Raw genomic sequence first — 26307 nt, forward strand, 5'->3', positions numbered from 1 at the left:
TTCTCCTTTCAAGTGTCCATAAGGAGATGGATGGTATCTTAAGGAATTTCCTCTGCAGTGGTGCTTCCATGGAGGGTAAGAAGGCTAAAGTTGCTTGGGAGGATGTATGTGTTCCTAAAATAGAGGGTGGCTTAGGAATTATGAGGAGAAAAGCTTGGAACAAAGCTGACATAATAAAGAACATGTGGAAGATTCTCATTGACAAGCGGAATTCTCTTTGGGTGGAATGGATTAAAACCAACAAGCTAAGAGGTAAATGTTTTTGGGAAATAAATCCTAATGGTGAGAGTTCTTGGGTTTGGAGGAAGATCCTAGGCCTTAGGGAACAAATGAAGACCAAGTTCAAGAAGATCATTGGCAATGGGGAAAACACTTTTCTTTGGCATGATAATTGGTACCCCTATGGATCGTTGTTGGATAAATATGGACCTAGAATTATTTATGATTCGGGTATCCCTAAGAATGCTCTAGTAAAGGAAGTAATTGAGGAGCATAGGTGGAAATGGCCAGTGGCAAATTCATGTCACCTTTTGGAGATAAAGGAAGTTCTTCCTTGCTGCCCTTTGAGTGGAGAGGACTCCTTAATTTGGTCCCCCAAATCTAATGGAATTTTTTCCATCAAATTGGCTTGGGAAGTAGTTCGAGGAAGGAAGGAAAAGGTTAATTGGCACAAGCTTGTTTGGTTCAAATGGCACTTTCTAAGACACTCCTTCATTGTTTGGTTGGGTATTAGAGGCAAACTTATGACAAGGGATAAATTAGTTAGAATTGGCCTTATTTCCCACAATGTTTGCCCTTTGTGCAATGAGGAATCGGAATGCATAGATCATCTCTTCTTTAGGTGTGCATTTAGCTTCCAAATCTAGAATGAAGTGCTTAACCTATGTCATCAACATCTCAATCTTATACTGTGGACCTCTTTGATTACGGATTTGGCTAACAAATGGAAGGAGGACAATTTCAAGAATATCTTGAGTAAGGTGTGTTTTGGTGCAACCGTCTACCACATATGGAAGGTTAGGAATGATATTTGTTTTAGAAGAAGTGGATTACCAAAGGATAGAGTCACAATTCTTATAAAAGATTGTGTTAGAGTAAGGGTAAATGGTTTAAAGAAAGTGAATAAGTCTAGTGAAAATTTGTCAATTGCAAACAATTGGGGTATTTCTCATGCAATATTTGAGTAGGCATAGTATGGTGTTCCCCTTAGAGTATGTGTTTTGTGATGTATCTTTGGATTTCTATGTTTCATTGTTTGATCTTTTGAGCTTTCTAGTTAGTTTCGGTATAACCTAGGGGCTTGTCCTAGGTATGCATGTGTTAAGCTTAATCTAGGGGCTTTGTCCTAGATAAGCATTTGTACATCCTTTTCTTGGTATAAAATTATTATTACTTACCAAAAAAAAGACAGTGCTCAAATGGTGGAGTTGCAACCATATTGCACTTTTGAAGATGTGTGTAAATTGGCTATTAAAGTGGAGAAGCAAAAGAAGGCTTTGAAGCCCATGGTTGTCAAGCCATTCACCAAAGGGACTTCATTCTCTACGTGTGATTCTGTCATTAGGGGAACTACCTTTCAAAAGGGTTCCCCATCCATTTCTAAGGCTATCGAAACCATTTCCAAGGAGAAAGGGAAAGAAAAGGTGGTAGAACCAATCAAGAGCAAACCAAAGGTGGAAAAATTAGCAACTAAGAGCTATGGCAGTGACAATAGTAATTTAGAGTTTCTCTCTCCTAAAAATGCTCTCCCTTCTCTCTAAAATCTCATCCACTTCTTTTTGAATCCCTTAAATTCCGTCAACCTTCCCCCTTGGTTATTGGCCCTTCCAGCTACAACTTCCAGTCCGGTGACCCCACTGGTCGCCGGCGCCTCCTCTCATGGTGCCCTCCTCTTAGTTTACTTTCATTCGGTCTTCTTCTTATTTCCATTCAGCTATTGTTCTTCTAGTTTTGTGTGTTACTTTTCTTGTTTTCTCTACATTTAATTTTTGTTTTTGATTCCTCATTTACCTTATCCCATCTTTCGGACGTCCATCTTTGTTTAATTAAGCTGATTGTCGTGTATCTGTGTTCTTTGTTTATTTCCAGCTTGTAGTTCCTCCTTCCTCCTTGTATTTGTTCTTGGGGCGCTCTTTCAAATTTCAAATTGGCTGTACCTTATGTCATTAATGTAGCTTTCCTCTTTGGTGTAAGCTGCAGTGTTTGCTTTCTGTGGACAGTAAACTATTTCCTGATTTAGTATGCGTTGGTTGTTGTGTTCTCCTTTTTGCTGTTTTTCTTGATTAACACATTGTATTATTATTCCCATGCAACATCTTTCTCTCTTAGCTGCCACACCCTTGCACCAAAATAGTATGGTTTCTCTTGCTATGGGGAAGGCGTCTGATTCTGCCCCTTGCTTGGTGGAGCATGCGTAAGTGGCTGGAGAGGAGGTGAAGAGGGCTCCTTGGAACTCTCTCTTCACCCCTAAAAAATCTAATGTAAAGCTGGAGTTTTTTGAACCTCAAGGGAAAGACTCTAAAAGGCGAATTTGTGTGGCACCTCCTCAAGAAGTTGCTGAGCAAGGTGCAATAAAGTGGAACACTTGTGTTGTAGGTTTTTTCCTTGGCAAAAGGCCACCATTCTTGACGGTCAAGAGAGCTTTGGAGAGGATGTGGACTGCTTATGGCCTCATTGATGTCATGACTTCGGGCCAAGGTGTGATTATACTAAAGTTTCTAGATAAAGAGGGAGTTTCAAGAGCCGTGGAAGAGGGACAACTTACCATACAAGGACAGCCATTTCTCATTCGGAAATGGACTACAAACCTCCCTATGGTGATTAATGATGTTAAGAAGGTGGCAATATGGGTTAAATTGTATGCCATTCCCCTTGAGTTTTGGGCTCCGAAAGGACTTAGCTACATTGCAAATGCAATTGGGAATCTGCTATATATGGATTCCATTACTGAAGAAGGGACAAGATTGGAGTATGCTAGAGTTTGTATTGAGATAAAGGTGGATTCGGAATGCCCCGAGGCTATTAGCTTAGCTTTGCCAAATGGAGAATCCATGGTAATCAATGTGGAATATGCTTGGAAACCTATAAAATGCAATGGATGCCAATGTTTTGGACACTCCACAGCAAGTTGCTCTTTAGCATTTAAACAAGGTAATGATACAACCTCACGTAATTCTTTGAAGGAGGTGGATGGATTTGTGTTGCCTATGAGACATCATGGGAAAGATAAAATGGCCCAAGTAACAAAAGGCTATGACAAGAAAACCAAAGACAAAGTGGGGGAGTTGCAAAAACCTATGGTGAAGAATGTGTTAATGCATAAGAGTAATAGATTTTTTGCCTTGGCTATTAAGGAGTCTTAAGAGCTGGAAAAAGATAAAATAAAGCCGAATCAGGTAGTAATGCATGGGAACACCGCGGGTGATGCAAATATGGAAGAAAAGAGGTTTGAAAGTGAAGCTAGCACGTCGAAACACCCGTGTCCTCCCTTGGCAGTAGGTGTAAGTGCACGGGAGAGTGAAGTATCTCCCATAAACACAAGTCTAAATTTGAGTGATATGGAGAACATGGATCAAGAAGCCTCTCCGACAATGGTCCCATTTGGTAGAAAACTTAAGGTGGATGAGATGGCCTTTAGGAAGGAGGATGCTGATTTGAAGAGTAGGAAATTGGGGAAGAAATCGGCAAAGCAAAGAAAAGCAAATTCCCCACCCCATTCTTCCAAATGACCAAATTTGCATGCTGGAATATTAGGGGCCTTAATGCTCCTATCAAGCAAAGGGAGGTTAGACATCTTATTCTTCAGAATAATATTGATTTCATGGCTGTTTTAGAAACTAAAGTAAGGTCTCATAATCTATCAAGAGTGACAAGTAATATTTTGAGAGATTGGGAGTATGAAAATAATAATGGAGCATGCTCTAATGGGAGAATATGGGTAGGATGGAATAAGGAAGCTATTAGAATAGACATTAAAGAAAAGGCTCCCCAATTCATTCATTGTGAAGCATGGTTAGAGAAGGAGAAAACCCACGTGGCTTTATCTATAGTGTATGGGTTTAACCAACCTCTGGAGAGGAAAACTCTTTGGGTGGAAATTATTAAACACTCAAATCAGATGGGAAGTAAACCTTGGCTAATTATGGGTGATTTCAACGCCATTAGAGGTCCTAATGAAAAAATATGAGGGGCTGTATAGGGAGATTCCTATTGTGATGATCTAAACAATTGTTGTAGAGAGGCAAATTTAGATGACTTGAGGTATATAGGGAACCACCTCACGTGGAGTAATTCTAGTGAATGGCAAAAGAGAATAGCATGTAAATTGGATAGAGCTCTTGTCAATGAATATTGGTGTGATGTTTTTGCGGACTCTTTTGCTAGTTTTCTCAATCCTTCCATTTCAGATCATTCTCCTTGTGTGGTGACTTGTGGGGGTAGTGAGGAGAGGAGAAAGGTCCCATTCAAATTCTATAACATGTGGGCGAATCATGAAAGCTTCCTCAATGTTGTAAGGGAGGCTTGGAAAGAGGATTTTGAGGGCAGCCCTATGTTCAATCTTGTCAACAAACTCAAGGGATTAAAAGGTGCTTTAAGGAAGTTAAATAAGAATGGCTTTTGGAATATTTCTGAAAGGGTGGTGGAAGCAAAAAATAACCTGGAAAATGCTCAAAATAGGCTCCAAATCTACCCTCTTGATGAAGAGTTAGCTAAGGAAGAAAAAACATGGCTGGAAAACTATAGAAGGCTAAGTGAAGTTGAAGAATCTTTGGCTCGCCAAAAAGCAAAGGTCCATTGGCTACAAGAAGGGGATCAAAATACCAAGTACTTCTTCAAATGTATTAAGGAAAGAAGGAGTAGAAATTCTATTAAAGGAGTGTGCCTTGATGATGGGACTTTTGTGAGTGATATGGGAGAAGTTAAAAAGGAGTTTGTAAGCTATTTCAAGAAGGTTCTCAACTCCACGGATTCTTGCAAATCAAGCATTGAGGAAATTCAAAAGCTGGTCACATTTCGAATGGTGCATCAAGATAAGGAGATGATGATCAAGGAAGTGGAGGAGGAGGAAATCAAATCCACCATATTCGCAATGGACAACAATAAAGCTCTGGGGCCGGATGGATATGGTGCTTTCTTCTTTAAGGCAGCTTTGGAGATTGTGGGGAGTGATGTGATCAAAGCAATCAAGCATTTCTTCTCCTCGGGTCATCTCCTTAAAGAGGTAAATTGTACTATCCTTGCTCTTGTTCCTAAGGTGGCTAACTCTTCTATGTGCAAGGACTATAGGCCTATAGCTTGCTGCAACACTATCTACAAATGTATCTCCAAGATCCTTGCAAACCGTCTAAAAGTTATCCTCCCTAACTTCATTGATAAAGCTCAAGGAGCCTTTGTGGGTGGACGGAATATTGGAGAAAACATCATGTTGTGCCAAGACCTTATGCATAACTTTCACAAAGTAGGCAAAAATAAGAAATGTGCTATGAAGATTGATCTCTTGAAGCCATATGACACGGTTCATTGGGAGTTCATTCTTGCAATTCTTGGAGCAATTGGTATTCCGGAGGAATTTATAGGTTGGATTGAGAGTTGCATTACAACTCTTTCTTTCTCCTTGGGGATTAATGGTGAATTAGTTGGTTTTTTCAAGAGTTCTCATGGTTTAAGGCAAGGGGACCCTATCTCCCCTTACCTCTTTGTAATGGCAATGGAGATACTTTCCCGTATGCTTGGGAAACTCAAGAACCATCCTTCTTTTGGCCACTATTGGAAATGCAAGGAAAACAATATAACACATCTTTGTTTTGCCGATGATCTTATTTTGTTTTGTAGGGCAGATTATCCTTCGATCTCCCTCATGGAAAAATCTCTAATACTTTTCCATAAATGGTCCGGGCTCAAAATGAATTGCAATAAAAGCAATATTTTCCTTTCCGGGATTTCCCAAGAAGAGAAGACTCAACTCTCGGCTATAATCAATATGAAGGTGGGAGAGTTGCCTTTCAAGTACTTAGGTGTGCCAATAACTTCATCAAAGCTTAAGAATTGTGATTGCAAGCTGCTGGTTCAAAAGATTGTTGGGCGAATTACCTCATGGCGTAGCAAATTCTTATATTATGCGGGGAGGCTCATTCTTATCAAGGCAATCCTTTTTAGCATTCAAGTGTATTGGTCATCTATGTTTATTCTCCCATCAAGTGTCCATAAGGAGATAGATGGAATCTTAAGGAACTTCCTTTGGAGTGGTGCTTCTATGGATGGTAAGAAGGCAAAGGTGGCTTGGGATGAGGTATGTGTTCCTAAAATGGAAGGTGGCTTAGGTATTATGAGGAGCAAAACTTGGAACAAAGCTGCTGTAATAAAGAATATGTGGAACATTCTCATGAACAAAAGGCATTCTCTTTGGGTGGAATGGGTTAAAACCAACAAGCTAAGAGGCAAATGTTTTTGGGAAATAAATCCTAATGGTGAGAGTTCATGGGTTTGGAGGAAGATCCTAGGCCTAAGGGAACTAATGAAGACCAAGTTTAAGAAGATCATCGGCAATGGGGAAAACACTTTTCTTTGGCATGACAATTGGCACCCCCATGGACCGTTGTTGGATAAGTATGGACCTAGGATTATCTATGATTTGGGTATCCCTAAGAATGCACTTGTAAAGGAAGTTATTGAGGAGCAAAGGTGGAAATGGCCGGTGGCAAACTCAAGTCACCTTTTGGAAATAAAGGATGTTCTCCCTTGCTGCCCCATGGGTGAAGAGGACTCATTAATTTGGTCCCCCAAATCTAGCGGCTTTTTTTCCATCAAATTGGCTTGGGAGGTAATTCGGGTTAGGAGGGAGAAGGTTACTAGGCACAAGCTTGTATGGTTTAAAAGGCACTTTCTAAGACACTCCTTCATTGTTTGGTTGGGTATTAGAGACAAACTTATGACAAGGGATAAATTAGTGAGATTTGGTATTATCTCTCACAATTCTTGCCCTTTGTGCAATGAGGAGCTGGAATGCATGGATCATCTCTTCTTTAGGTGTGCATTTAGTTCCCAAATCTGGAATGAAGTGCTTAACCTATGTAATCAACACATTAATCTCATGTCGTGGACCAATTTGATTGAGGAATTGGCTAGCAAATGGAAGGAGGACAACTTCAAGAATATTTTGAGTAAGGTGTGTTTTGGTGCATCCGTCTACCACATTTGGAAGGCTAGGAATGATATTTGTTTTGGAAGAGGAGGAGTTCCAAAGGAGAGAGTCACAATTCTTATAAAAGATTGTGTTAGAGTAAGGATAAGTTGTTTGAAGAAAGTGAATAAATCTAGTGAGAATGTGTCAATTGCAAACAATTGGGGTATCCCTTATTCAATATTTGAGTAGGCTTAGTATGGTGTTTCCCTTTAAAGTGGTTGTTTTGAGATGTATACTTGGATCTCTTTGATCCATTGTTTGTTTTTTTAGAGCTTTCTTGTTTGTTTCGGCATAACCTAGGAGCTTGTCCTAGGTATGCTTATGTAAAGCTTAATCTAGGGGCTTTATCCTAGATAAGCTCTTGTATATCATTTCTTTGGTATAAACTTATTGTTACTTACCAAAAAAAAAAAAAGGTGGGAAAATTAGACCTCTCCAATAAAAAGTGTTTTAAATGCCAAGGCTATGGACATTTCCAAGCCAAATGCCTAAATAAGAAAGCTTTATCATTGATGAAGATTCAAGTTATTAAAGAGTCTCTTCAAAAAGATGAAGAAAGTGGAGGTTATAGCCATGATGAGGGAGCTGTCGAAGATGAAGAAGAAGAAGTCATGCAAAGGACTAATGAAGGAGAAACGCTAGTCCTCGATGTATACATGGCTTCATTGTCATTTTTAGGTTCCAAGCCATCCTCAAGTCTCCATGCAGCCTTCGAAGTCAAGAAGAATGAAGTTCTAGCAAATCCCAAGCCAAATGAAGCATTGCACCTTCAATTTTGGCCCAACTTCACTTTTGGGCATAAGCTCATTAGTTGGACTTAAGAATCTTTTGAGTAGTTCGCTTTTTTGGCCTCAAATAAGCTTCACATGGTGCCTTTCCAAGCCCAATCCACCCAAGACTCTTTTAAAGCCCATTTTAACTCAAACTTGTGTATTTAGTTGGCTTGGAACTAGATAGAAACTTAGTTGCAAAGCTAGGAGACATGGTTCCTAGGTTTAGAGAAAAGGCAACTCACTTTTTGTCTTTAGCAACTAAGAGGTATGACTTAGTTTAATTCAAGGGATTTTTGAATTAAAAAATTAATAGATTTTGTATTAGAAAGTCTATTTTTCTGCCATTTCTTCTCTATATAAAGGGTGGCCTTGCTTTTGTAAGAGTTTGGACAATTTGATGTAATGAAAGTTTGAAGCAAAGCTTTGTTGGCTTTCTCCATTTTCCTTTATCTAATTCATTCTTGGTGGAAGACCCCAAGGTTGGTGGAACTTTCCTTTATACCTTAGTTATTTTTCTTGTTACCCTTGAAATCCAAAGTGTGAAGACTTGAATGTGTGTTGTATGCCTCGGGGTTACTGTTCACAGTGTGTAATTTTGTAATTTCTAGTTTTTACCAGTAAACTTTGAAGCTAGTTTTGAATGCCTTGTTGATTGAGTTGTGGTTGAAATTATATACCATTAGAAAGCTCTTTGAATGTTTTTTCCAATGATATATAATTTGCATGATTTGGAGGTCATTTGCTTGGTTAAAATTGGAAGACAAATTGATGTTGTGCCAAATGAATAGTAATTTCTAGAATTGAGTTTATATGTTGTTGCATTGTCTTGATGAAAATGAACTAGTCCTTAGAAGAGCATTGCATTCCAAGTCCCTTCCCCATGAAGAGCAAAGGCTCCAAATTTTTCAATCAAGATGCACTATTGGAGGTAAAGTGTGTTCTTTAATTATAGATAGTAGAAGCTGTGCAATTGTAGCCTCATCTACCTTAGTGGAAAAACTTGGGTTACCTACCATGCCTCCAATGGTTGAGTAATGGGACTAGCCTCTAAGTAGCCAAATAAGTGTTTGTTTCCTTCTCCATAGGCAAGCATTATCAAGATGAGATTGTGTGTGATATAGTTCCCATGGATGCATGTCATTTGTTGTTATGAAGGCCTTGGCAATTTGATAGAGAGGTGAATCACAATGGCAAAAAGAGCACCTACTCCTTCAAGTTCAATGGGAAGATTATTACCTTGCTACCTCTTAACCCCCAAGAAGTTAATAAGGTTATCAAAGGGAAAAAAGTTAAAAGGGAGAGTATGTATATGAATGGGCAGCAAGAAGAGAAAGCTTTCTTAAGTTTGCAATCTGTTTTAGCACTACTTATACTTGAAGGGGAGATCAAGCAAGAGAAGAAAGAGGTCCATCCATTAGTTCAACCTCTATTGGCTAAATATGAAGATGTATTTTCGAAAGAACTTCCATCTGGCCTTCCTCTTCTAAGGGACATTGAACATCAAATAGACTTGATTCCGGGAACACCATTACCGAATAAGCCAACCTATAGATGCAACCCTATAGAGACTAAGGAGTTGCAATGGCAAGTAAAAGAATTGATTGAAAAAGGCTTTGTAAGGCTAAGTATGAGTCCATGCTTGGTTCCAGCCCCTTCTAGTGCTTAGGAAAATGGCTCATATAGGATGTGTGTGGATAGTAGAGCTATTAACAACATAAACATCAAGTATAGGTATCCCATCCCTAGACTTGATGACATGTTTGATGAGCTACATGGTGCTTGTGTCTTCTCCAAAATTGATCTAAGGAGTGGCGACCATTAGATAAGGATGAAAGAAAGAGATATGTGGAAGATTGATGCACACATGGGTTCTTCTCCATTTTTGAGCTCCATATCTTCCTCAAGTCACCATGCCACCCAAGAAGTTAAGATGAATGAATTTCCAACAACATACAAGCCCAAGGATGCAATACCTCCTCAATTTTGGTCCAAATCCACCTTTGGGTATAGCCTCCTTAAGTGGACTTAAGATTCACTTATATAATTGCTCCACTTGATCCAAAAATGCAACTTTTGAAGTCCATCAATGGCCCAAACGTCCAAGCATCATTTTGAGAAGCCCAAAATTGGGTTTTAGTTACATTGGAACTAAGTTAGAATTTCATTGTTTAGTTAGGAAACATAATTCCTAAAGTTAAGGAAAAAGAAAATCACTTTTGTCTTTAGTTAATTACTATGTATGGGCTTTGTTTAGAATGCATGACTTAGCTTAATTCAAGGATTTTTCGTATAAAAACATTAATAGATTTTGTGTTGGAAAGTCCATTTTGCCACTGCTTCTTCCCAATATAAAAGGTGGTCATATTTTGTAAAAGGGTTGGTTAGCATTTTGAATGAAAATTTGAAGAAAAGCTTTATTGACTTTTATCTTATTTCTTTTATCCAATCATTCTTAGTGGAAGATTGGTGGTGGAAGACCCCAAGATTGGTGGAACTTTCCTTTATGCCTTGGTTACATTTTATGTTTCCCTTGAAATCCAAAGCGTGGACACTTAAATGTGTGTTGTATGCCTTGAATTACTGTTTACATTGTGTGTTTTTGCAATTTCTAGTTTTTGCCAGAAAACTTTGAACCTAGTTTTAAATGCCTTGTTGATTGAGTTGTGGTTGACATTATATACCGTTAGAAAGCTCTTTGAATGCTTTTTCCAATGACATATAATTTGCAAGATTTGGAGGTCATTTGATTGGTTAAAAGTGAGAGACAAATTGCTGTTGTGCCAAATAAATAGTAATTTCCATAATTGAGTTTGTGTATTGTTGCATTGTCTTGATGGAAATGCACCAAAGATAGCCTTCAAGATTAAGAGAGGCTTATATGAGTGGTTGGTTATGCCCTTTGTCCTTTCAAATGCTCCAAGCACTTTCATGAGGCTTATGAATGAGGTACTCAAACCTTACATTGGCTCATTTGTTGTTGTTTATTTTGATGACATATTAGTATATGGCAAAACTCTTGATGATCATGTCTTGCATTTGAGAAGTGTTTTTGATGTGTTGAGGAAGAATAAGTTATATGCAAAAGAAGAGAAGTGTGAATTCTTTATAGACCAAGTTGTGTTCCTTGGATATGTAGTTTCTAAGGATGACATTCAAGTAGATCAATCCAAGGTAGACGCCATTAAAACTTGGCCCCAACGGAAGACTCTCACTGAAGTTAGGAGCTTCCACAGCCTTGCTTCTTTTTATAGGCGTTTTGTGCCTCATTTTAGCACTGTCATGGCTCTCATCACTGAATGCATGAACACAAATGGGTTTGAATGGTCCACGGCAGCCTCCAAAGCATTTGAGGAGATTAAAAAGAAGTTATGTGACGCTCCTATACTTGTTCTACCTAATTTTGATAAGGTATTTTAAGTGAAATATGATGCAAGTAGAGTTGGCATTAGGGTAGTCCTACTTAAGCCAAAAGGCCCATTGCTTACTTTAGTGAGAAGCTCAATAAGTCTAAGGGAAGGTACTCCACCTATGACAAAGAATTCTATGCAATTGTTAGAGCCCTTGATCATTGGAGTTATTACCTAAGGCCTAAACAATTAGTGCTTCATTTCGATCACCAAGCCTTGAAGTTTCTTAGTAGCCAACATAAGATAAGTTCAAGGCATGCTAAATAGGTGGAATTCCTCTAGTCATTCTCCTTTGTCTCAACATATAAATGAGGTTTTTCTAATGTAGTTGCCAATGCTTTTTCAAGAAGACATTGCTTGTTATCCATTCTTGATGCAAGAGTTCTAGGTTTCTAGCTTATGAGGGAATATTACAATGAAGATGATGAGCTTGGGGAGATCATGAAAAAGTGTTCCAGAGGGGCATATGAAGACTATTCTGTCCGTAACAGTTTTCTTTTCAAAGAAGCTAAATTATGCATCCTTAAGAGTTCTTTTAGGTAACTTCTCATTGGGGAGACACATGGTGGTGGATTAGCAGGTCATTTTAGCATAAATAAGACCTAGACATACTTAAAGAGCATTTCTATTGGCCTAAAATGGTGAGTGCCAGATGTCCAAGCCATTATTGTAAGGTGTGGCACATGTCAAAGGTCCAAGTCTCATTTCAAACGTTGGTCCTTACATGCCTTTACCTATTCTGAAGTAGCCATGGGAGGATCTTAGCATGGATTTCATTGTGGCTCTTCCAATAACTCAGAGGGGAAAGGATGCTATAATGGTGGTAGTAGATAGATTCTCTAAAATGGCACACTTCATCCCTTGTTCCAAGACTGAAGATGCTAGCAAGGTGGTTGATTTGTTCTTCAAAGAAGTGATGAGGCTACATGGAATTCCAAGAACCGTAGTTTTGAATCGAGACACCAAGTTCTTGAGCCATTTTTGAAGGACATTATAAAGCAAAATAGGAACCAAGCTCATGTTTAGCACCTCTCATCACCCTCAAACTGATGGTCAAATCGAAGTAACTAATAGGACTTTGAGAACAATCTTGAGGACTTTGGTTAGCAAGCACTTAAGGGATTGGGACTTGAAGATTGCTCAAGTTGAATTTTCCTACAATAGGAGGCCAAGTGCAACAACTGGCCACTCTCCATTTTAGGTAGTGTAGGGCCTTAATCCCTAACACGAACCTTGACAATTTGACACAAGACCTAAAGTTCAAGAAGATATTTTTCTATGATTGAACCAGTTTCATCACTGAATGACTCTTGATCCAAATTGATATGAAATCGAATGAACATCGTTATCATAATGGTGAATGCCACAAGACAAAGCTTGATAAGTTCAAAGGATTGATAATTCCAACAGTAAGCGAAATTATGCCAAAAGTTGGCCAAAAGATCTATTTATCATGAAAATTTTAGTTTTTATAGTGCAATGCTAACTTAACCCAATGGACTTCCAAACTTTCCAAGCCCATTATCTAATTAACTACCCAAAACACTAATTAAATTAAAAGAAAATATGTCAATTGCGCTCAATAAAGTCTAGCTCGATTACAAACAAGATCAAAATTGTAAAAACCGAAAATCCTAAATTTGGTAAAACAAAAACTACGTAATGCACACTGAAATGGTTTTATTTAGGCCTCTAAATTAGGTGAAACCAAAAAAGCTAGTTGTTGTTATAGAGCTCAAAATGAGCTTTAAGTTGATATATTACAGGTCTTGTAATTTTCTCGGATCAAAAGTTATGGTTATTCAAAGTCTGTCTACGCATAGGTTTGGGCCTGAATCAAGTTGACCTCTTTATTGGCTCCTTCAAGTATCCAATCATCCTTAAGTGAGCTGGTTTTAGTCTCAAAGCCCTCCACAAGCCCAACTAAGGCCTATTGCATCTTCTTAGCTCTATTCCTTCACCTTAATAGCCAACTTACAAACATCTTCAAAAGTGCAATATGGTTGCAATTCTACCATATAAGCAATGTCTTAGTTTAAGCCACCAATGAATCTTGCAATGGTTTGCTCTTTCACTTCCAGCAGCTCACTCCTCATTTAATAGCTTCTCAAACTCCCTTGTGTAATGCTCTACTCCATCACTTCCTTGCTTAAGGGTGTGTAGCTTGAGGTAAAGATCTTGTTTATGGTTGTCCAGAAGGAATCTTCTCTTCATAAGCTTCTTTAGTTTCTCCCAAGATCTCACTCTCTCTTTACCATCCCTTTCCCTTTGCTTCTTAAGATTTTCCCACCACAAGGATGCATAATCCTTGAATTTCAAGATGGCAAGTTTACATTTCTTCTCATCTGAATAGCCTTTATATTCAAAAACTCTCTCTATAGCATGTAACCAATCAACAAAATCATCCGGACTCATGCTCCCTTCGAATTCTAGAATTTCAATCCTTAAACCCCTATCATCATCCTTTTCTCTCCTAGGTGGCCTCTCTTGTTCTTCCTCACTTGAATAATCATGAAGTATCAATTTCTCCCTATGATGTTTAGGAGAAGGAGAGGAAGGTCTAATATGCCTTCTTGGTTAATGTAGTTGGGTTGGGTGAGGTGAAGGAAGGGGTATTTGGCTTTGTGTTGAAGTTTGGGGTTGTGATAAGGGTGCCCAACTTTGAGTGAGGGCCAAGTCTCTCATCATTTGTATCATTTGATTCGTTTGGTCCTTAATGGCCTTAAGTTCTCCTTTGATCTCTTCTTTTAGTGACATGTGGGCAAATTCCCAAGGATGAGGAGGTGAGGAAAATGAGGATGAAGTTCTTTTATGAGACATTTTTGGTAATGGCTAGTAGGTAAAAGCTAACAGTTCTAAGTGTTTAAGGGTTAGAGGGAGTATTGGTAAGTGTTTAGGTTAAGGAAGGTTTGGGTTTTAGGCAAATTAAGGTTTTGTGAACAGTAACTTTAAAGTGAACAGTAATTTTTGACGGTGAGCAGTAGCTCTGGGAGGTAGAATTAGTCAACAAATCATACAAACAACTTAGGCTCTGATACCAAATGGTGCATACCCATCAAGACAATGCAACAACACAAACTCAATTCTGGAAATTATTGTTCATATGGCACAACAGCAATTTTGTTTTTCAATTTTAACCAATCAAATGACCTCTTAATCATACAAATTATAGATCATTGACAAAGGTATTCAAAAGGCATTCAAAGAGCTTTCTAATGGTATATGATAGCAATCACAACTCAATCAACAAGACATTCAAAACTTGTCTCAAAGCTTGTTGGCAAAATCTTAAAATAGCAAAAACATACATTGTGAACAGTATTTGAGGCATACAACTCACATTCACACCTTCACACTTTGGATTTCAAGGGTAACAAGAAAATTAACCAAGGCATAAAGGAAAGTTTCACCAACCTTGGGATCTTTCACCACCAATTCTTCTTCCAAGAGCAAGGACATCGAAGATGAAAAAGGCTTTGCAAGACTTAATCATGGATATGCATGACAAAGAGGCTGTTCTAGAAGTTTCCAATGTTATACCAAGGATAATCACTTATCTTTATGTGCAAGATAATGGACAAGGCTTAGAACTTGAAGAATAAAGCTTGGAGTCCATGATATAATTTCGAGAAAGGCTTAAATAAAATGATTAAATGTTTTGGGTTGTTAGATTTTAAGTTAAGGCTAAATATACATGTAAAAGACTTTACTTCTTGGGTTTATTTGGGCTCATAGGTTTGGCCCATGTCTTGATATATTAGCTAGGGTTTTTTTACTTTGACTTTTATGCCTAGGATTATGATGATTACATGCCTATATAAAGGCTACAACTATGAAAAACGAAAACAGAATTACCAAAAAAAAAAAACGAAAACAGATATATCATTAATGATTTTGAGGTATTTTCAGCAAACTTTGCTTTGTTCCCTTGTGTTCTTGGAAGAATACATCATCTTGACTTATCAAAGGAGTTATCAACTTTTGTGGCGTTTTAAGATTGGGGCTTTAAGGACTTAGTTTCCTTAGGGTTCTAATTTGATTGATCCAACTTGTTTTCTAACTTTTCTGATGTGTGCATAACGGATTGATTCAAGAGTTCCTAGGGCAAGTCGCCTAGCGGGTTCTTTATCATTTGGTATCAGAGTCTTGGTTCTAGAAACAGGTTTATGTCTCTTTTATCTATCTTTGTTTAATACTTTTCTTTGTGCCTTATTTGTTCCTTGTGTTCCTTTTTGCTTAGTTCTTCTTGTCCATGCTAATCAGCTTCTTGATCTTGAAGTCATATTAATTATGTTTGTGTTTGATTTGATTAGATATTAAAAAAAAAAGAAAGAAAAAAATCAGAATAAAAAAAAAAAGAGAACAAAAAAAATGAAAAAAAAAAAGAAAAAGTTGTGTTTGAGTTGAGCAGTGTATCTTGATTCTTGTCATCTATTGGTACGATTGCACTCTGACTTTAATTCTTTCCAAGCATCAAGAGGATATCTTAAAATTATAAGTTTCATATTCCTATATGAATTTTTTTTTTGGATTTAGCTAGTTGACTCATTCAAAGCAAGTTGTATATTCCTTTTGCGTTAGAAATTCTTTTCCTAAATTATATAACAGTTGTCCTACTACATTAATTAGTCCTAATCATCATCAAATAAGGAATTCTTGTGTCTCAATCATTTCAATTTCGTGCTCCATATTCTACTTAGCCTATTCCAGTTCAATTGTGCATATATAAAATCATTTTTGCTTCATTTTGCTCTGCTCCTTAGGTCCTTGCATTTTAGTGATTTCCTTTACATGTCTTTTGCTTCCTTTTGAAGTTTTCTTATTTTCTTGGCTCTGTTAATTAATTTTTTAATTTTATTTATCGTTTGCCTCAACTAAGTTTTTAAAGTTCTAATTTTGAGACTTGCCACCATCTAACTGATTGCTCCTTGTGATTTGTTGATCTTGATTCTTTTAAGAAGCACGTTAGTAATTAAAAGAAATTTGTCCCTCACACACTCCATCACGTGTTTGAACTCAAACTAGATTGTTATCGCTTATATAATATCAAAATACCCCCCTTATTTTTTTATATTTATTTTACCCCCTGTAATTACCTAACATTTCATTTAACACTTTTGTATGTTATTTCATATCAAAATATATCTATCTATTCCTAAAATTTTATTTATAATGCTCTTAAAATGTTTAATACCAAAATACCCGTCATATTTTTATAATTTTTTTATAACCCCTTATAATTATCTAACATTTCATTTAACACTCTTTTATGTTGTCTTGTATCAAAATATACCTATCTATTATTAACATGTTATTTAAATCCTTTATATATTGTATAATATCAAAATGCCCCCATATTTTTTTAACATTTCATTGAACCTTTATATTATTATCTAATATTCAAATACCCCCTTTACATGATATACAAACTAGATTTAACAAATAAAATTAAGTTTTGAGTTAAAATTCGTATAAATACCTTTTTTTCACGAACTGACTTTTTTCGATTTGAATTCAGAAATGCGAACTTCTTCCATCCGAACGAACTTATACGAATTGATATTGAGTAAAAATGAGAGTGAGAGTGAGTGTTTGAGTGATATAAGAAGTATATACAATAAGAGTGAGTTTATATAGATGTGGTTAAGGGTAATTTTGGTATTTTAAAAAAATTTAGGGCATTTTTGCTTAAGAATAGGAAAATTGCGCATTTTTGCTTAATGGAGGGGTAAAAAGGGTATTTAATTTAAGGGAAAAGGACTATTTCCCACCCATTTTTTAGGCCTATCTCAAACTCATACTCACGAGAGATGAAAATTCAGTTTTCCTACCCATGACCAAACTGCCATCTAATTTCTCAATTAGGGACAGAGGCAAAATCGACATTTTACTGTTTATATTAAAAAGTTATAAAGTTTATTACTTTTCACCCCCCTTAGGTTTTAGAAACTAACATTTCATCTTTAACCAAAGTTTTTAAACTTTGAAAACTAACATTTTCACCCCCCAAACCTAGGGTTTCCATATTTTTCAAAATGTAGCCATCCCCCATAACTTTCAAAAATAGCAATTTCACCCCTATTCTTTAATTTCATCTTCTGACGTCGTCTCTGGTGTCGTCACTGGCCTCCTCTTTCTCCTAGTGTGACGGCGGTGGTGCGACAAAGAGATCTCCGTCTCCTTGTCGTATGGTGCGACGAAGAGACAAAGATCTCATTGTCACACGATGCGACAAAGAGACAAAGATCTCTTGGTGGTGTGATGAAGAGGTCTCTCTTCATCGCTCCACCCAAACGACGAAGGACGATGCTTCATCGTCCTTCATCGCTCGTCGAGTCGTCCTGACGCGATGACGAAGCATCATCCTTCGTCTGCTCTTTTAGATCTAGACGACGAAGGGTCGTCCTTTGTAGTCAGAGATGTGAGATCGGTGGAATGCATCAGCCATCGGTGGTGGATAAAGAAGGAAGCAAACCTTAGGGGTGAAATCTAAACTTTTTAAACTTTGAGGATGGGTTTAATTATAGTTTTTTAAACCTGGAAAAGGGAAATGGTGAAATTTTAAAGTTTTAAACAATAAAATATCGATTTTACCCCTACCCTTAACTGAGAAATTGGACGATAGTTTGGTCATGGGCGGGAAAACTGGATTTTCATATCCCATGGGTATGAGTTTGAGATAGGCTTAAAACATGGGTGGGAAATAGTCCTTTTCCCTTAATTTAATTTCCCAGAGAATTCATACTTAGAGAATTTGACATACAATTTCTTTTCTCTTAATCTTTGTAGCACAAATCTTAAGTATTCGGTATGTTCTTCTTCTGATCTGTAGTATGTTAAGATATCATTAATAAATACCACCAAGAATTTGTCAAGGCAATCATGAAATACTCGATTCATTAAATCCATAAAGATTATTGGGGTATTAGTCAATCCAAAGGATATCACCACAAACTCATAATACTCATAACAGGTCCGAAAAGCTGTTTTCAGAATATCTTGCTCTACAATCCTTACTTGGTGATAACCCGATCTCAAGTCAATTTTGGAAAACACAGAAGCTCCCCTCAACTGATCAAATAAATCATCAATTCGAGATAACGGGTATTTATTCTTCATTGTTAGTTTATTCAACTCTTTGTAATCTATGCACATACGAAGCAAACCATCTTTCTTTTTGACAAATAGTATAGGCGTTCCCCAAGGAGAGTGACTAGATCTAATAAAACCCTTATCTAAAAGTTCTTGCAACTGTTTTTTTAATTCTTGTAATTCAGCTAAAGTTATTTGGTAGGGGGCCTTTGAAATTGGAGTTGAGCCAGGTTCTAACTCTATACTAAACTCTAACTCTCTCTCTCTAAAGGTAAACCTGGTAGCTCATCAGGAAAAATATCTGGGAAATCTCATACTATTGGGACATCCTGAACACCTAATCTTTGAATATCACGCTCATGTACCACATGAGTTAAATATCTTATACACCTCTTTTTCAACAATTTCTACGTCTTTACATTGCTAATCATCATACTAGCTAATGGCCCTCTCCGAAACTGAAGTGATCCCCACTGTCGAGTTGGAATCGAGCCTTTTTCTTTCTACAGTCAATCTCAACTCTATATCTTTCTAAGAAATCCATGCCCAGGATAACATCAAAATCAGGCATATCAAAGACAATTAAGTCCACCTTTAACTCTCTCTCATGTATCATTACCCTCTGGTCATTTAACATCTTATCAGTAATCATACTCCCATCATCCGATATCTTATCTCTAATGGAATGGGTAGATCTAACAGGCACTAAACCTACCTTTTCAATAACCTCCGGTGCAATAAAAGAGTGTGTAGATCCTGAATCAATCAATGCATACAAGGAAATAGAGTGGAATAAGAGCTGACCAGTAACAGCAGATGGGCTAGCCTCCGCCTAACTATGGGTAGCTGTATAGCCCCGTGCATTAGTACCTCTCCCGGGGTACACTAATAGAATCAGGATTTGTTGTGGTTGTATCGAGACTGGCACCTTGGTACTCTAGCAATCCTTTGTTATATGCCCTGGCTGTTAGCATCTATAATAAATCACCTGTTTTTGTCAATACCAACATTCCCCACTATAACGTCTCTCACAAATCTGACATTGGGGAATATTTTCTTTTTTAGGTTTCTTGTCACTCTTCCCACCTTTTTTTTTTGCTTTTGACTAGAATTTGCTTTTTCCCCTGTTGTTTATGAAACTGAAGCCAATTGAACTATCCCCTGATGTTGTAGCAGGTGTTGAAACAATCAATGAAGCAGGTAGAGCTAACTAACTTAGTATCACTGTCTAGGGTGCTATCACTAATGGAGGTGTTATCATAGAGGGTGCATTCCTAGGTAGCTCATAACATATACCTCCAACCTTAATGCTCTCTCCAATGCCTCTTCATAAGTTTGAGGAGGTTATGGTCTAGCTAGCACATGCAAAGCTATCTCTGGTTTAAGGCCTTGAAGAAATTTGTCCAATTGGAGACTAAGTGTACTCCCCATACCTTGAATAAAACTAGATAGGACATCAAAACGAGTAGAATAATCCTTTACTGAACCCTCCCCCTTCTACAAAGAAATGAACTCCTGAACTTTGACTACTACCATATCAGTTGTTCTGTATTGGGCCTCAAATGCCCTTTTGAAGTCCTGTCAGATCATCAGATCCATATTTCTGGTTTCTTTAACTAGGTCTCACCATATGCGGGTCTTTCCCTCATCAAGAAACTAGCATACCAAACTTTTTCACTATCAGTCATAGGAAATAAATCCATGGTACTTTCCACCTACTTGATCCACTCATTAGCCACCAAAGGATTTTTAGTACCTTTAAATTCAAAAGGGGTATGCTGACTAGGTAAGGAATAAATGCGCTCAAGTCGCCTTTGAGCTCCAACTTCTCCTCTCCCCTTATTCCTCATTTCATTTCTGATTTCCTCTATGACCTTCTCATTAATATTACTTCTAATCTCATCTCGATGACATCTCTGGCTATATTTTCAGGTGTGGGTCTATCTTGATTCTCGATTAACACCTGATGGACTATATCTCTGATTTCTGCTAGCCCAAATCCTGACCCCCTGATGAGGTAGGTTTAGACGGCTCTCCCGTCTTTCTCTGAATACCCTTTCCACGACTCTGTCCTTGTTTTGTGGTACTCCTCATCTAATAACTGCATGAGTGTGACTATATAAATATTTTATCATTCTATTATTTGAATACAGGCAAAGAAAACAACCTATTGTAGTTGATTCTCGAGAGCTGATCTATGAGACATAAAAGGCACCTATGCAATACCAGAATGCAAAACTATATATATATATATATATATATATATATATATATATTATAACATATTTTATTATATCTACCCTTTAAGCGCCTAAAATTGCCCAAGTAAGTTATTTTTTTATGCCCTGTAACATTCATAATTAGCAATTCATACAAACCAATCCTACCAATCGACTGAATTTTTATCAGCATAATCACAATTAACAAAATAAATACTTAATAGTAACCATCATAAAAATTACCACCCACAGAAACTTTATAACCAATTTCAACGACTAACCACACACACACACACACATATATATATATATACACGCAATCACATATATCCAATAATAAGAAAGATGTATATATTCTCATGAGTATATACTATCCATCAGATAGAGGTACAAACACATCAATACAATCACTACATATATGCATATAAAAACCAAAATGTATGTAGATATAAATATAAATATATATACATATGCACTTATATACGTCAAGGAGATATATATATATATACATATAAAGTCACATATACATACATATATGCATATATACACAAATATATATATATATAAATCGATAAAAATGCGGTGCCCTCCTCCCATAGCCTCATGTCTCGCTAGTGCTTCTTGGGAATCTTTGCTGCAACTCTTTACCTGTAAAATATTAAATTAAACGGAGTGAGCGACTACGGCTCAATAAAAAAATCATACTCAATACTCAAAGCATTTCATACCAGTACTAATTTCTTTCATACTCAGCGTGTCTGGGCTATTCACATACAAAATAATTGACACAGAACACATATTAAACACATATCATAATTCTCTTCATTCACACATTTATTCATTTCCTTACTATACAAATATGATTCACTCATTATGATTTACGCATGTTTAAGTGTCATGACTTTTCTATTTTCTGATCGTACATTTTTCTCAACTCTTTATCAATTACATAGGCTTGCATACATGATTTTAATGTAAATGACTTTCATAAAATATTTGCTAATTCATTCTTTTTTTTTTTGTTTGTCAAATATTTTCATTGACCAGTCTAGACTACATAAGATAGTACTCGTAGTCACTAGACAAGGTACATTCCTCTCTTACATGCATATTTCACTATTTTTTTTCTTTGTTGTCCATACAGTACAGTTGACATCTTTCTTTGTTGTCCACACAGTATAGCTGACATCTTTCATTATTGTCCACACAGTACAGTTGACATCTTTCTTTGTTGTCCACACAGTACAGCTGACATCTTTTTTTGTTGTCCACACAGTACAACTGATATCTTTCTTTGCTGTTCACACAGTACAACTGATATCTTTCTTTGTTGTCCATACAGTACAGCTCGCGTATAAGGATTTTAAGCATGTTTTCTACTTTCCTATATCATATGAGTCATTATAAAACCAAAAACACTTGTTTTCCATTTTCCGAAAACATGCATAATTTAGAAAATATTTTTCCTCTTTCTTTATTTTTCTGAAATCATGCATATGTTATGATTCCTCATGTATACATGTATAACCATAAGATGAAATATGCCCATTTATTGTTTTTCCTTATTCTTTTCAAGCCTCATTAAGCATTAGATTATTTTCTCATGCATTCCATATGAATATACATATTATTATAATGGTTTTTACGCATATTATGCACATAATTAAGCAAAATTAACCTATATCACATAAAATGACACTTTTATCCTTATGGCCAAAAGTTATATGCCTACTCTTAGTGCAAATTATTCCATCAATTCATTATTTCTCACATACTTAATACACAAAATCAACTAAGCTAACCCTAGGAATAAGAAATCTCTAAAATACCCTTATGGCAAAAAAATTACATCATAAGTCCTAATGAATTTTTTTTATTATTTTAAGTGTAAATCACCTTAATTCTATACCCTACACACTTATACAAGTAAAGGTTATTTGAATAACATAACTCAAATTACTTCAAGTATATAAAGTATGAAATACTTACATTTTCTTTGCTAATTAGGTGATTTAAGTCTATCTTCCTTTTCTTCTTCCTAGCAACCTTAATCAACTAAAAACATAATCATCCATCAAAACTCTAAACTTGACATCTCTTAAAAATTAAACTTTTTACCTTAAAACTTACGAGAATTGACAGATCTATGCTTTTTATAATTGGAGGCTCTGGAAATTAGGTGGTTTAGTTAAGTTTTTTTGGTGAATTTTTGTTTAAAGAAAAACTTTAGTAAAATTATAGAGAATTCTCGGCCAAGGAAGAAGAAAATGAATAGTTTGGTTTTTTATAAGCATTTTGGACTAATTTACCCTTAACCTTCTCCAAAAATGACTATTTTATCCTTAGCCAATTACCAAAACCCTTAGCACCATTATATAATTTCATGTGTGCCATTCAATTTACATTCCCACTTTGTCTCTTAAATCCTTCTAAAATTACCATTTTGCCCCCTTTGAAAATTATTGTTCATTTAGTAGTTTTAAAGGATTCTTTTACAATTTCTGTAAACAACAATGGTGCATATCAACCAAACATGCAACAAGAAACCAAAAATCAAAAACTGTTTTCACTGTTCATGTAGTATGAGCAGTTTTTTTGTTCTTGCAGTTTAACTAACCAAATCAACTCCAAATCCAACCGAATTCATTTCATCATAATCACAACACAATGAACTTTCTTTCAAGCTATGGATGTACACAATTGGAGTAGATTAAGACAATCAAATTACAAGTGGAATACAGTGGCAGAAATGGTAATTATGTTACAACTCTCTGCCATAATCAAAATTAACACACATACACACTCTAATTTGGATTTCTAAGGAAACATAAAGTGTAACCAAGGCATAAAGGAAAGTTCCACCAACCTTGGGGCCTTCCACCACCAATCTTCCACCAAGAATGATTAGATAAAAGAAATAAGAAAGAGAGCCAACAAAGCTCTTTCAAGTTTTCATTCCAAAGTAAAAAAACTGCATTTTACAAAGCATAACCACTTTATATGGGAATAAGTGGTGGCAAGATATATGTGTACATAGCCTTTTAATAAATTAGTTCACCCTAGCCCTTAATTCACTCTAAACCACACAAAATAAGCCATGCCATACTTTAAATAAATGCAATAGGACAAAATGTTACTATTATTCCATAAAAAGTGGGCTCTTGTCTTCACCAAAGCTCTCCTTTCATCCAATTTCGTCCAACCCTCCCAATTGGGCTTTGAACACCTTTTTGGGCTTCAAAATGGAGTGATGGATGGTTGTAACTTCACTTGGGCTTCTCAAAATGATGCTTGGACGTTTGGACCATTGATGGACTTCAAAAGTTGCACTTTTGGATCAATTGGAGCAAGCTATTCATTTGGACCTTGGGTGGATGTAATAAGACTATATCCAGAAGTGGTTTTGGGCAAAAATTGAAGGTGCAATGCTTCCTTTGGCTTGGGATTTGCTGGAACTTCATTCTTCTTGGCTTCAAAGGTTGCATGGAGACTTAAGAATGACTTGGAACCCAAAAATGACAATGGAGCCGCATATACATCAAACAAGTTATAAATCAACTTTAGGGGTAATTTTGAAAGTAAAGTATACTAGCATACCTGAATTAGGGTGTTACATTGTTGGCTTTCTCCATTTTCCTTCATCCAATTCATTCTTGGTGGAAGAATTAGTGGTGGAAGTCCCCAAGGCTGGTGGAATTTCCTTTATACCTTGGTTATTTTTCTTATTACCTTTAAAATCCAAAGTGTGAAGAGTTGAATGTGTGTTGTATGCCTCAGGTTACTGTTTATCATGTGTGATTTTGCAATTTCCAGTTTTTGCCAGTAAACTTTGAAGCTAGTTTTGAATGTCTTGTTGATTAAGTTGTGGTTGACATTATGTACCGTTAGAAAGCTCTTTGAATGTTTTTTCCCGATGATATATAACTTGCATGATTTGAAGGTCATTTGATTGGTTAAAATTGAAGGAAAAATTGTTGTTGTGTCAAATAAATAGTAATTTTCAGAATTCAGTTTGTGTGTTATTGTATTGTCTTGATGGAAATGCACCAAAAGACAAGGAAACAAATGGTGGAACCAACTAAGGACAAGCCTAATATGGTGAAGACCAACTTCTCCAACAAAAAGTGCTTTAAATGCCAAGGTATGGACACTTCCAAGTTGAATGCCCTAATAGGAGTGTTTTATCCTTGATGGAGATACAAGCAATTGAGGAGTCTCTTCAAGAAAAAGAAGAAAGTGAAGTTTCCAACCATGAAAGTGATGAAGCCAAAAAGGAAGAAGAAGAAATTCTAAAAGGAGCTGATGAAGGAGAGTTGCTAGTTATTAAGAGAGCTTTGCATGCCAATCCTTTTCCTCATGAACAACAAAGACTCCACATTTTTAAATCGAGGTGCACCATTGGAGGTAAAGTGTGTTCTTTAATTATTGATAGTGGGAGTTGCGTAAATATGGTCTCAATCCTTTAACTCCTTTGGATCTAACTTCTTTGCCTTTTCATATGCAAGTTCATTAGGATGCCAAGGAGAAAGCTACTGCCATGAAGAAACTCCATGAATCCATCAAATTTCAAATCATGAAGGCCAACGAAGCTCACAAGAAGAAGGTCAACAAGCATAGGAAGCCATCCATCTTCGAACTTGGTGACTTGGTTTGGGTGCATTTGAGAAAAGAGAGATTTCCAAGCAAGATGAGGAGTAAGCTAGCTCTAAGGGTTGATGGATAATTTGCAGTGCTTGAGAAGGTGAATGACAATGCATACAAGGTGAATCTTCTAGATGAAATGGGAGGAGTCTCGACCACCTTTAATGTTGGAGATCTTTTGTTGTACATGGAGGATATCCACTTTGAGGACTTAAGGGCAAGTCTTTCCCAACTTGGGGGGGATGATGTATCTCTGACCACTTCAACATTTTCGGCCCCCAAGTTCTTAGCCATACATAATTCAACCCAAGCTAATGAAGGGAGGGAAAAGCTCTATGCAAGCCCAAAGAACCTTTGCCATCTTCAATTTGGCGCAACTTTACTTTTGGGTGCACTCTCATTACTTGCATCCAAGGCCTTAATTAAATGGAAGCTTAAATGAATCTAAAAAGCCAACTAAAAGCCCACTTTGAAGCCCAAGTAGATAAGGCAGCCATCCATCACTTAAATTGGAGCCCAAGATGTCATGAAACCCATTTAGTTGAATTGCAACTAGAAAGAAAGCAAGTAACTTTATTTGGTGGACATGGTTCCACTTTTTAGGGAAAAATTGTTCCCTTTTTGTCATTTTCTTCATTAATATGGTATGCCATTTGTTTATTTGATTGACTAAGCTTAAATTAAGGTCATAGCTTACTTGTCTAATTGATGGCCTATGAATGCTTACTTTGCCACCACTTCCTCTTGTATATATAAGTGTGGCTTTTTCACTTGAAAATTTTAGACTCCTTTGATAGTGAAAAATTAAAGCAAAGCTTTGTTAGCTTTCTTTGTTTGTTCTTTTATCTAATTCATCTTGGAGGAAAAATTAGTGGTGAAAGATCCAAAGGTTGGTGGGATTTCCTTTATACCTTGGTTATTTTTCTTGTTACTCTTGAAATCCAAAGTGTGAAAACTTGAATGTGTTGTATGTCTCGGGTTACTGTTCATAG

At 36.6% G+C, this 26307-nt stretch overlaps 1 protein-coding gene across 1 annotated transcript; it reads left to right on the forward strand.

Moving 5' to 3' along the window:
- The first annotated feature begins 1505 nt into the window (after positions 1–1505).
- LOC123226738 lies at positions 1506–3362 on the forward strand. The gene is made up of 2 exons (XM_044651268.1): positions 1506–1713; positions 2509–3362. Exons 1-2 carry the CDS (start codon positions 1506–1508, stop codon positions 3360–3362), a joined length of 1062 nt encoding a protein of 353 aa, XP_044507203.1.
- Positions 3363–26307: the final 22945 nt, after the last annotated feature.

Source organism: Mangifera indica, chromosome 10 (genome assembly GCF_011075055.1).
Source record: "Mangifera indica cultivar Alphonso chromosome 10, CATAS_Mindica_2.1, whole genome shotgun sequence".
NCBI lineage: Eukaryota > Viridiplantae > Streptophyta > Magnoliopsida > Sapindales > Anacardiaceae > Mangifera > Mangifera indica.

Coding starts and splice junctions, on each gene's coding strand:
- LOC123226738 (XM_044651268.1), top strand. CDS start 1,506: ATGGTTGTCAAGCCATTCACCAAAGGGACTTCATTCTCTACGTGTGAT. Junction 1,714..2,508: donor GAGCTATGGCAGTGACAATA/GTAATTTAGAGT, acceptor TTGAACCTCAAG/GGAAAGACTCTAAAAGGCGA.